General features: G+C 36.6%; 1 protein-coding gene across 2 annotated transcripts in view; it reads left to right on the top strand.

Moving 5' to 3' along the window:
• Window positions 1-6500, top strand: part of CC1H1orf141 (chromosome C1 C1orf141 homolog) — a 42935-nt gene extending 36435 nt beyond the window's left edge. For both annotated transcript variants that reach the window (XM_045035991.1, XM_011284942.4), the window contains exons 7-9: window positions 2126-2195; window positions 3486-3675; window positions 5400-6500. In XM_045035991.1, the coding sequence (XP_044891926.1) occupies window positions 2126-2195; window positions 3486-3675; window positions 5400-5972 (833 nt within the window). In that variant the 3' untranslated portion in view covers window positions 5973-6500. The remainder of the gene's footprint in view (window positions 1-2125; window positions 2196-3485; window positions 3676-5399) is intronic.
• Window positions 6501-12971: the final 6471 nt, after the last annotated feature.

Raw genomic sequence — 12971 nt, 5'->3', positions numbered from 1 at the left:
GTCTCTAAAATAGATCACATACTGGGTCACAAAACAGCTTTCAACAGTTACAGAAAGATTGAGATTATGCTATGCATATTTTCAGATCACAAAGCTATGAAACTTGAAATCAACCATAAGAAGAAATTTGGAAGGCCCCAAAAACATGGAGGTTAAAGAACATCCTACTAAAGAATGAATGGGTCAACCAGGAAATTAAAGAAGACATTTAAAAATACATGGAAGCAAATGAAAATGAAAACATGGCATTAAACCCTTTAGGATGCAGCAAAGGCAGTCCTAAGAAGAAAATACATTGTATTTTCCAGAAGCAAGAAAGGTCCCAAATACATAACCAAATCTCACACCTAAAGGAACTAGAAAGGCAGAAACAAAGAAACCTCAAACCCAGCAGAAGAAGAGAAATAATAAAGATTAGAGCAGAAATAAAAAATATAGAATCCAAAAAAAAAAACCCCAGTAGAACAGATCAATGAATCTAAGAGTTGATTTTTTTAAAAGACTAAACAAAATGGATAAACCCCTAGCCAGACTTCTCAAAAATAAAAGAAAAAGGACCCAAATAGATATAATCAGAAATGAAAGAGGAGAGATCACAACCACCACCACAGGAATTCATACAATTATAAGAGAATACTGTGAAAAATTATATGCCAACAAACTGGACAATCTGTAAGAAATGGACAAACTCCTAGACACACACACTCTACCCAAACTCAAATGGGAAGAAATAGAAAATTTGAACAGACATAATCAGTGAAGAAATTGAATCGGTTACCAAAAATCTCCCAACAAACAAGAGTCCTGGGCCAGATGGCTTCCCAGGGGAATTCGACCAGACATTTAAAGAAGAGTAAATATGTCTTCTGTTCAAGCTGTTCCAAAAAAGTAGAAACGGAAGAAAAACTTCCAGACTCATTCTGTGAAGCCAGCAGAGCTCAGAACAGAGCACAGAGAGTGATTTTCCTGAAGCATAAATCGAATTACTTTCTTATTCTGCTTAATACCTTCTAAATCACCTCTATTATAACCAGAATACTGTCTTAAGTTTTTGGTATGGCTTATGTGGCTCTCTATAATTTGGCTCCTGCCACCTGTCTCATCTTACTCCACTCTCCCCCTCATTCGCTACACTCCAACAACATTGGCCTTCAGCTCCTTTACCATTCCAAGCTGATTTCACACTGAAACCTTTACACTTACTGTTTCCTCTGTCTAGTAGTGTGTTTGCCCAGCTCTTCACCTGGCTGCCTCTTCTTTCTCAGACTTCAACTCAAATATGCCCTCCTGAGAGAAGCCTCTATAGCCACCATAGGTGAAGTACCATGGGTATATGTTTTTATAATACTTACAAGTGGTTGAAATTATTTTACGTATTTTTGTGTTTGTTTATTTGCTTGTTTGTTGACTATTTCCTTTCTCTAGAATAGAGCTTCTGTGGTAACCTGTTATGCTGAAATACTAATCCTTCAGCCTTCAAGAATGCAAGGGTTGGCCTTATGTCAGTCTGGCTACAAGTATACTCAAGTGTTTGTCCTCAGTGTACTGTATAAAAGAATATTAATTAGTATGTTTGCCATGATGTAGAAAATGTTGGGAAGCACTGCACTAGAATACAAACTACTTCAGGACAAGAGAAAAGTTGAATTTATGCTCACATCATATGTGTCTGGGAGCACTTCAAAGAAAGTAGGGAAATATTGAAGTGTCCATCAGGCATATTTGGAAGAGTTCAACCCTAGACATTTCCTTCCTGCTAGGTGGCAAGATCTGTTTGACCTGTGCTAACCAACTTCCCCATTTACCAACAGTGTTTAACCATCTGAGGCTTCCTACTGGCTAATAATGACTTACGTGTTAGAGAGATTTGAAAATTTGAGAATGTCTTTCTTCCACAAAAATCTCCAAGGCCAGGTTTATGTTTGATTTGCCTGAGCCAAATATTAGATCTTTGGCTGTAGTTGTTTCCAGTTCTATCTTGTTCACTTAAGAAATTCTTACTTGAGTAGCTAGTACAGATCAAGCACTATACTGGAAGCTTTCTATTGTTATTTTACACTGTAAAATATTTTATAGAAGGTATTTTCTAAATGCCATGATATATGAAAATCTTTTATAATTTCAGCTCAAACTGGAAAAAAACCTAGGGAATCATCTGATTTGGCTGGTCACTTAGAAGATTCTGTCAATAAAAGGTAATTTATTTTAACATTTTTCATATTTTATTGTGTTCAATGTTTTTAATAGGGAGAGTTATTTGTTTTATTTTGTACTGGACTGGAATGAATTTATTCTGGCTTATTATTACTTATACTATGGGCCTATTATTATAGTATGGGCCTATTTAGGCCCATACTATAATCCAGTGACTGGTCTAAGAGTGTCCTACTATTATACATTCATACCTTGAGCACATGCTCTATCTGCTTCAAGTTGACAGGCAAATGGAAAGAAGGACATGGGAAAATGAATGGAGAGAATACATTGTGTTTTTGTTGTATAGACAAGATTAATTTTACTACAATATGGATTTAAGAAAAATAGCTTTGTAGTTTTGTATAAAGTTCTGATCTTTCCCAGATCCTCAGACTCTGAGTAAAATCATATTAATCCAGCATGTTTTAAACTTTGGAGCAATAACGTATAGCCTCTTTAAGTTTATCCCAGTCCGTCTCTTTCTTTCTTAAGATGGTTATCTGGGTATGTGAATGAGATGCTCACTGGACTTTGTGACATTGAGGAAAAGGTACTTGAGCAAGTATTTTGGTCAATGTCCTTGTACTGCTGGTCTCATTTCTAGGTGTTTTGTGGCTGCTGACATCTGTGGTTCATGAATATATGGTCTATTCTCTCTGAACTTGAATAGGCTCCACTCTCAACTCTCATTACTATGGTAGAACCCTCTGAGCCTCCATCATGACTTTCATCTGTCCTTAGACTGTCCATGCCTCACTTGTGCCAGGCCTTTGATGTGGGTTACCTCACCCCTGACACAGCAACCACTTTGGTAAGCCAAACTCAATGTCCTATGTCACATGTGAACCATAGGAAATATGGAATGAAAACTATATCCTCTTTCTGACTATAACCATACCATGCCATTGCATTCTGTTAGTAAAGTTGGGGCCACCCTATGTTGTCAGGAAGCTGCCTTGCAAAACACTTGTTTCTCAGAATCTCAACAAAGGATGTGGCAAATACCTCTTTATCTTTGGTATTCTTCTCAATCTACGTAAGATACATCTTCCCCACTCAAAAGCCAAAGAGGCATGAATATATATATATATATTCCTCTCCCCCCCTTTTGCTATTTCCCCCAAAAAGGCAGGAAGGAATACTCTTGCCAGATTGAAAGTGTGTGGCTGAGAGTTTGGGGAAGATGTTGTCAGTGACTTTCAGGGATCAGGGAGACAAGCAAGAACTGACAAACTAGAATCAACCCTAAAATCAATCATTATTTATGCTGAACTTGTGCTCATTTTCAGAAGAAAATCTCCCCCACAGATGGATGATTTTAGCACAAAAGAAAACAAAACCATCATAAATGACCAATTAAGTGAATATTGTTCAACAAGAAAGAAAAGCTTGCTCCCCTTGTGCTTTGAGGATGAATTAAAAAAGCCAAATGCCAAGATAATCAACATTAGTCCAGCAAAGACAGTAACTTCTCACATGGTAATAATACCTACTATTGTTCAAGAAATATGTGCATAAGTTCTACTTGCAGGAATCTTATATTCTAGTGACTAGAATCTTTGATAAATTATTTTTACTTCTCGGTTTTGCATTACAAAGTGACAACCACCCTTAGATTCTTAGTGCTCTTTTTAGAACTGCCAACCCAAAACTGGGGATGCCTTTGCATCAATTGAAAATTTTGTGTTTTTCTTTATGAAAAAGGCTTTGTCAAACTTTCTTGATTATAAAAGAAATGTAAAACAGATTTTGTATTTTTTAAATGACTGCATTGCTTTTCACTTTTCTAACAATCTATTTTAGCTAACTGAATGAGAAAATACATACATTAAGGCTATTTGGTAGTTCACAGAGACTGTAGGAAGGCTGGAGAGACAATCTGGCCTGAGAGCTATCCAGTCAGGAGTCACCCATTTGTAACCCTAGACTGCTCCACCCAGACCCATGCTTTTGTTACACAGTTTATGACTCTGATGCTGGGCAGGAGATGCTATTTCTAAGACCCTTGCTATTGCTGCCTTTCAAAGCAGATATATGTGCTACATTCTCACTAGAGTCATTTTCAAATAGCCCACCTTTAGTGCTTGCTTTCTCTGAACTGAAGACTATCTGAGGTGTATCTGATTGGCAGAGCCTGGGTCACATGCCTGTGCCCTAACCTCAAGGAAGGCTAATAAAGTTAGTTTCTGCCTCTATGTAAGAGTACAGAGATTTGTAAGGTGGAGAATTCCCAGAGGCATTGGACAGACCAAAAATAGAACAAATCCTCACTACTGTGGCTAAACAGGTATCACTGACATCCCAATGGATTGCAAAACCAGATCTTTCATTATCTTTTTAGTAATTATAAGCAATAATATACCTTTCTCACTAAGTATACTGATGTACAATTAGATGATCCTGGTTTCTTATGTCTTGAGTAGTCTTTATAAAAGAAAGGTAGCAATCACTGACTTAAAGTTTGCAAAGTAAAAACTGATAATATGCAGATTTGACCTGTTTCTTTGGAGTTAATCTTTTTGCCCTATAATGGAAATATGGGAAAGAGTTTAATAAGTAGCTCATTCATACAAATTTTGCTATTACTGTAACAAAAATAGTCTATTTTTAAGTCAATCTATTACTTTGGCTATATTATTACACAAATATATATTGAGTGCTTTTTATGTGCTAAGTATTGTGGTAAGGGTTGGAGTATCAGAATAAATATAATATTATAAAGATACTTTTAGATGCTTGGAATTATTTATAACGGTATGCAGACTTTAATTTTGGCTTAAATTTGGCTTATCACCTTTGACTCAATTCATTTTTTGGTATGCCTTTTATTTCTGGACATGGAAACCTAAGAAATGCCAGAGCAATGTCCCATCCCACCAATGATCCTATTTTTCCAATGACAACATCTCAGACATTTAAGGAATGTATTTATTTTGTCATATCTCACTTTATTTCAGAAAGGATTTTATAGGCCAAAAGTTCAGATTTTACCCCTAAGATCTTGACAGAATATTAAGAGAAGGAAGTGTGCCACATATAAGCACATCTTTTTTGTGGGTTTCACTACCATTATTGTTCATATTAAAAACGTCTCTGTAGTCATTTTTAGGATACTTTACCATTTCATTTTCACGTTTAAAAATATATGTAGCCTTCTTGTCTCACTAGACTGATGACTAAGTACTCTTTTCTTTAATCCACAGGAACAAAATGACACAAATCCTATAATTTTCCATGAAACTGGATATGTGCAAATGTTACTTTTGACAAAAAATCGGCTTCCTCCCCATCGTATGGAAGATGATAACATTTACCCACATAAAAGAGCAGATTTTGTCTTAGAAAGAAATTGTGAAACCCTCAAATCTTTAATTAGGGATCAATTTATTATTCCTTCCAAACCTAAAAGGATTATGGCTACAGCATGGAAAAGAAATATACAAGCAATATCTGTTGATGTGGGCCATAGAGTTGTAGAGAGTAAGCTAAGGAAGAAAACTAGTAAGAAGACATTTGAAAACGTATCCTGGAGTAAATTCTATAATTTCTCACAGACTTTTTCCAGCCTAACAAAAAATTTTATGGGTTTCCTTGATAAAACTGTTATTCAAGAAATGAGTGCTAGACATGGCAACTTTGAAAGAATGTTTCCTACAGTAAAACCAATTAGCAAATTCAGTACCTTACCTGTCAAATATTGTTTAAAGCCTTTAAAAAATATACTCAAAGTCCATAAATTAAATAATGTAACACCCTTGGATGATTTATTAAACTAGTCAAGTGAAAATTAGGCCCCTCAAAAAATATTGTTTTACAGCAATATTTACGTAACAAAAAGAATATAATGAAGCTCCAAGATCATAGAAGAAATTGTTACCTAAATAATATTCTTGTGGATGGTATAAAAAAGCAAAACATAGAAATTGCAATTATAAATCAACAGTCATCTGTTCAAGAAAAGCCAACATTTTTAGTAAACAAAAGGACAAAATTAGGAAATAATTATCCACAAGAGGGACTAATACATGAATTTTTATGAACTCAATTAGATTCCTCGATCATCAGCATTTCTACAGTAAAGTGTGATTTGGGACCAAGAATGGCATTCACCATCTCTGGAAATTTGCTGTTGGAAGCCAAACAGCCAATAACCTTGCTCAATAATTGAATATCAAATAAGACAAATGCACCATTAACTTGATGCATGTGGAATTAATCATATATCAACATTTTGGATAATCACTGGAAAATAGGATTACATTAGCAATTCATGCAATTAAAAAGACTTTGTCAAATTTAAAATAGCTTTTTGTTAGTAGACATTGAACTCATTGCTATACAATACCTTTTCAAGTATACTTTTGACTTTTTTTGGAATTGTTAAATAATTTAAAAGAATAAATTATTCACAATAAGCTAAAAATTTTTTGATACCATGTCCTACTGTTTTCAAGAAGTTGTATTTCAAAATTTCATTTTTAATCCATTTGTTTAAACTTTTTTTTTTAATCTGAACTGTTAGTACATGAGGAGAAGTAAGTTTAATTAGAAACATTTCCTTTAGAGGAAGGCTTTGGGGGTCTCTGGAAACTTAAAGGCAAGGACGTAAATATGTTCAAGGTTCCTGTTTCCACTTCAGACTGGAGGTTTTATTTACTGTGCTCCATCAGTGCTCCTCTTGGGCACCTCTTCCCAAGTAGAGTCAGGTTTTGGCTCTAAATAGAATGGCAAGGAGAGAAAATGGAGGTGGGGGAGGGGATGGGGAAGTACAAATGGAAACTCTGTAAATGAGGGAAGAGCAAGAGTGATGGATAAGGTGATGGGCTTTTATCTAAGGCAAGAGCTTTAAGATAGGGTGATGGGCTCAGGTATATAGGAGGTAGAGGAGATGCATACATGCATCCTGGCTCTTTACCCTTCTTCTGGTTACTAGAGGAGTAGCAACAGCAGCAGGTCAAAGTTTTGAAGTCATGTGTCTCTTTTCCAGCAAATAAGGATTGATCCTCTTGTTCTCTTGGCTTGCTGTCATCCATTCTCTTCACTCCCCACTCCCGCCCCATCCTCGTTTTCCCTCCTCCCAGGCTCACTGCAAAGCAAAACAGTATCCCTAACTACCCTGCTGGCTCAGAAGATAAAACACAAACTTTTAAATCACTAACAATAAAAACAATAAGAAATAGAACACATACGTAGTAATAGCACAAGTAATGATGGTAGTTTTTCGTAATACTCACTATAAGGTAATGAAATGTGGGCAGATATGACTAAACTTGAGCAAACAATGTAAACTGTCTGAGCCTTGGGTTACTGTATCCTTGCCTTGAGATGGGACAGTAGCTTATTATAGTATTATTATTTTCAGTGTTAAAAAATTAATGTGGTGTGCCTTGAGCATAGTAAGCATTCATTAAAAATTCCCTTTCTATCTTCACCCTTTCCCCTGCTCTTAATATAACATCTCAAAAGATGTTCCCCAAAGTCTCTCACTCCAATCTTTTCTAAATTAAATGCTGGACCTAACTACAGTGTTTGAACTTTAGCCCAAAGTAGATGCAGATTAGAACTGAAGATTTTTATTTTAGTTGTTTTTGGAAGTTTCTGCTGGAACTTGTGAGCTTTATCTTTTAGGAAGAACTAAATCAACTTAACAATTCCATTTGGCTGAGAATTCTCCATTAAAACAACTGGACAGCTGGGAGCAGTGGATTCTGGGAAGGTAGTGACCTAAGCTCAGTACCTTTCTCTTCTACTCTCAGCTTCCATCTGTCATCTTCTAAGCCAGACAGCTGCTGAGATCGTCAAGCAGCGGGGTGCAAGGTTAGACATGGTTTCTATTCTGATGCTGAGATCTGACTATGGCCCTGGAGACCAGATTCTGAGTCACAAGGCAATGACGGAGGTTGTGCTGTGTCCTGAGACCAGCTGGCTGTTGGGATCTGTGGATTACCAGAGGGAAAGATTGCCTTTGGTCTAATAAAAGTGTTTCTGGTCTCACTGGTCCCAAGAGGCCAGGAAGGAAACACCAAGCCTGTGAGAACACTGGGAAGTCAGAGATCAGTGAATTTTCCCTCAGATGCTTCACCAGGAGATTGTGGTCGGCTTGCTTCTAAAGCACCATTCCATAATGGGTTAGACTTTACCTTCCACCACTCAACAGTACTGTAGTTACTAGACATGGCAATAAACAGACCTGCACTTCCCTGAGCCAACTAAGAAAAGTAGTAACTCATCTAAAGGGGCCCAGCAGCAGACAGTGGCCAACCACGTAGGACTGTAACAGAAAAAGGGCAAAATTATGAAAATTGACAGAAATCTCATTTCAGGGATGAGGAGGAATAGGTAAACACAATAATTTTGTAGGATTAGCAATGAGAAAAATCATTAGAAAAAATAAAGTTGCTTCCTGTTTGCTAACCCTGCTAAGTCCAACTCTTTCAGTAACCAGCGATTAAATAAACAGAACACATAGAGCTGCTAGAGGAGCCAAGGAACAATTTGATAAGAAAAATAATACAAACACTTAAGGAGATTCAAGTATAGCACACTATATGCACACACACACATACTTGCACACTCACTATACTATTTTCCTTAAGACATGGGTTGGATTTGTTATTACTTTCAAGCATAATCTTAATAGAAGAGTTAATGATTAATTGAATGGAATGTATAAGATTTCCAAATAAAAAGGGGAATGGGATTACTATGAAAAAATAAGGAAAATTTTAAAAAGAACCAATATACAATAAATCATAAAAATATTGAAATCAAGTCTCTGTCCTGATAATATATTTGAATAGGTTGAAATTTCCCATTAAAAGACAGGGACTCTCAGGCTGAGTTAAAAAAATAACACTTAACTATATACTGTTTATAAGAAATATAGTTAAAGCAATAAAGAAATCTTGAAAATAAAGTAGTGAGGAAAGAGATACCAAGCCAATGAAACAAAAAGAAGTTGGAATGGAATTATTAATATCAGATAAATTAAAATTTAAGGTTAGAAACAATAAATAAGGACCTTATATGTTATGTAATAATGAAAATACAATATATTAAAACAGCATCTTTGGTGTACTTTGTATATGCCAAACAAGAAAGTGGCTGGTTATATAAAGTAAAAACTACTGGAATCCCCAGGAGAATATAATAAAAATAAAATTATAGTGGAAGACCTCAGTTCATCTGTTTCAGAGTTAAACAAGTAAAATAAAACGAAACAAAACCCCAAAAATATGGATGCAGAGTAATTATACAATCTAGTTAATAAAATTGATGTAATGGATATGGACCTCAGTTTCTCTGCAACAGAGAAAATAAATTTTGGGTTTTGTTCTTAGAAAATTGATTGTATTGTGGACTATGCAGAAATACCCAATATTTTAAAAAACTTTTTTAATGTTTATTTATTTTTGAGAGAGAGCGAGAGAGAGAGAGCAAGCATGAGTGGGGGAGGGGCAATGAGAGAGAGAAAAAGACACAGAATCTGAAATAGGCTCTGGGCTCCGAGCTGTCAGCACAGAGCCCGACATGGGGCTTAAACTCACGAACCTCAAGATCATGACCTGAGCTGAAGTCAGATGCTTAACCAACTGAGCCACCCAGGCACCCCAAGAAATACCCAATGTTTTTAAAAATAAATATAGGGATTTAAAAATTCCAATAAAATTAAGAATAAGGAAAATTCTAAATTTATTTACTATTTGAAAATAAGGGATGAAGAAGCCAAAACTCAAATTATAAGGTAGAAAATGAAAAGGAAACCATTTCATTCCAAAGCCTGTGGCATAACAGCAAAAACTAGTTCAAAAGAAAATGTAAAGTTTTCATTTTTCTCCCTCTTCCACCCGCTCCTAGTTCTCTTTCTTCCTGGAAAGGATTTAGTAAAAAGGATCCCAAGGTTCTCATCTCAGGAAAATAGAAAAAGCATAAAATAATACACAAGAAATTATGAATAGGAAATTAACACAGAGAAACACTACAAACATTTAAGTAGAAATAAAAATGTAGTATAAAAGGATAAATAAAAGCAATAGTTGTTTTGTGTGTTTGTTTTTAAAATATACATGAAAGCTGGGGGTTAAGATGCAGAGAATGGGTGGAGAATATGGAGTGGAGAATAGGTGTGTAGCACCACCTGGAACGTCTATTCACTAGCCTGATTTCCCCTGTATAAATTACCCTGAATAAAACTCTGTGTAAATGGAATGGAGTGCCTCACTTTGTTTTTTGGTATTAAAGGACTTGAGGGAAAGGAGAAAAAAAGAATATGAATGATAAAAGAAACAACCATAGATATAGAAAAGAGGAAAAGAATCATAATATTACATGCAAGCCAACAAATTTGAAAAATCCAGGAAAAAGTGGATGATCTCTTTATCAAAAAGGACATGATCAAAACTGACCCCAAGGAATGGATATTTGGAATAGACCAATTTCCCAGAAAACAGTGACATTCACCAAAACCAGATTGAATTCGCAAGTCATTTTCCTTTATTATTGAAGCCAGTGTGGTAGGCAGAATTCCAAAGTTGTCCCAAGACTCAGACCTCTCATTATTCAATCAAACACTAGTTCAGATGATGCTGTGAAAGGACTTTACATAAGGATTTAAGGTTACTAATCAGCTGACCTTAAAATATGGAGAATATTTTGAATTATCAGTGGGGCAATGTAATCACATGATCCCTTGAAAGCAGAAGAATGCAGAAATCAGAAAGATGTGGCAGAAGAGAAGGTAAGAAGGATGGATTAGAAGTTGAGGTTGGAGACTTCATAAAGGCAAAAGTTTTGAACACTATTATTTACAACACTTCCGATTTGTTCACAGTTACTTCCTCTATGACTTTGCTATGCTTCTGCATAATTGGAGTGTATTTCCCCACTCCATTGACTTGGGCTTGGTCATGTTACTTACTTTAACAAATAAAATGTGAGTACAGATGACTAGCATGATTTAACTTTGCTCCTGTCTTCCACCATCACAACAGCATGCCTCAGATAGTGGCCATTCTTTGAGCCTGGATGCCCATATAAGAAAAAATTTAGAGCTCAGACCAGCTGAGCAAAGCCCAGAAGAGCATCGGCCCACCCATGACTTTCATGTAACATGATCAAGAAATAATATTTTGATGTTGTAAGTCACTAAAATAATGGGGTTATTTCCACAACAAGAACAGACTAACGCAATGTAGGAATCTGACAATACTGACTTCATCTTTGGCCCTCCATCTTGTTCTCCCCTCTGGCACACAAATGGCACCACTTTAGATAACTACCCTGTGGCCTCACCACCATGTTCCTTGCTCCATAAAAGCTGAGGGTTAAGATGTGGAGAGCAGGAAGCGAATATGGAGTGGAGAATAGCTGTGTAGTACCACTTGGATCATCTGTTCACTAACATGATTGCCCCTGTCAATAAATTATCCTGAACAAAACTCTATATAAATGGTATGGAGTGGCTTGCTTTGTTTTTTGGTATTAAAGTGACTTTAAAAAAAAAATGTTTTTAAAGTTTATTTATTTTGAGAGAGAAAGAGCAAGAAGGGGAGGGGCAGAGAGAGAAAGAGAGAGAGAGAGAGAGAGAAGGAGAGAGAGAAAATCCCCAGAAGTCTCTGGCACTTACAAAACAGAGCCTGTCATGGGGCTCAATCCCATGAACCATGAGATCATGACCTAAGCCAAAACCTAGAGTCAGTTGCCTAACTGACTGAGCCACCCAGGCTCCCCAAATTCATTTTACCAGTTTGGGGGGGGGTTGTTTTTGTTTTTAAGTGGGCTTCATGCCCAGTGCAGAGCCCAACATGAGGCTTGAACTCAAGACCCTGAGATCAAGACCCAAGCTGAGATCCAGAGTCAGATGTTTAACCAGCTCAGCCACAGAGACACCTGGTATTAAAGTGACATCTAAGTCTGCAGAGTACACAGTACTGACCCTCTTCTACCTTCTGACACACTGTTATTTTGGACTTTAATCTTTGAATTTCTCACAAGAAATTTTATAGTGGGAGGGGGTTTAAATTCAGAATTGGGCATCTCTGTGTTGTTAGCATTTTATTAATGGAGTATGTTAATCTCATAACAGAACCTCTGATGAATCATACTGGGCAATGGCCTGGCCATGATGTGAGAATGGAAATAAAACAGGAAATGAAATTTTTATTTTGATACATCATGGGCTTGGAGTTAGTTAATATAATGATTGATGGGGGACACCTGGGTGACTCAGTCGGTTGAGTGTCCAACTTCGGCTCAGGTCATGATCTCGTGGTCTGTGAGTTCGAGCCCCGTGTCGGGCTCTGTGCTGACAGCCCAGAGCCTGGAGCCTGTTTCAGATTCTGTGTCTCCCTCTCTCTCTGCCCCTCCCCCGCTCATGCTCTGTCTCTCTCTCTGTCAAAAATAAATAAACATTTAAAAAATATATATATATAATGACTGATGTATATTTTAGAGTCTTCTGGATGCAAAATTCACATAGTTGACCAGCATTCCTAGGAGAATTCAAAAAGATGCCATCTCATAAAGGTAAGAAGTAGAATTTCCCTGATAACTGCAAATCTCCTCTCCACAGATCTGACTGACCATAAACTGAATGACTAAGTTCAACAGGTAAGGTAAAGTTAGAGAAGAATACTTATTTCCCTGCTCCTCATGTTTCCCTGTGGAGAACTTCTCTATGGTAATACCTATGGTCTTCTGCCCCATCCATTACTCACTTTTCCCTGTTGAGAAGTGAGATGCCTCATTAGGGGCGGCAGCAATTAGCCCATGTTTCT

This window comes from Felis catus, chromosome C1, assembly GCF_018350175.1.
Source record: "Felis catus isolate Fca126 chromosome C1, F.catus_Fca126_mat1.0, whole genome shotgun sequence".
Taxonomy (NCBI): Eukaryota; Metazoa; Chordata; class Mammalia; order Carnivora; family Felidae; genus Felis; species Felis catus.
The sequence above is the reverse complement of the archived record's forward strand: the minus strand, read 5'-3'. Positions and strand labels throughout refer to the sequence as shown.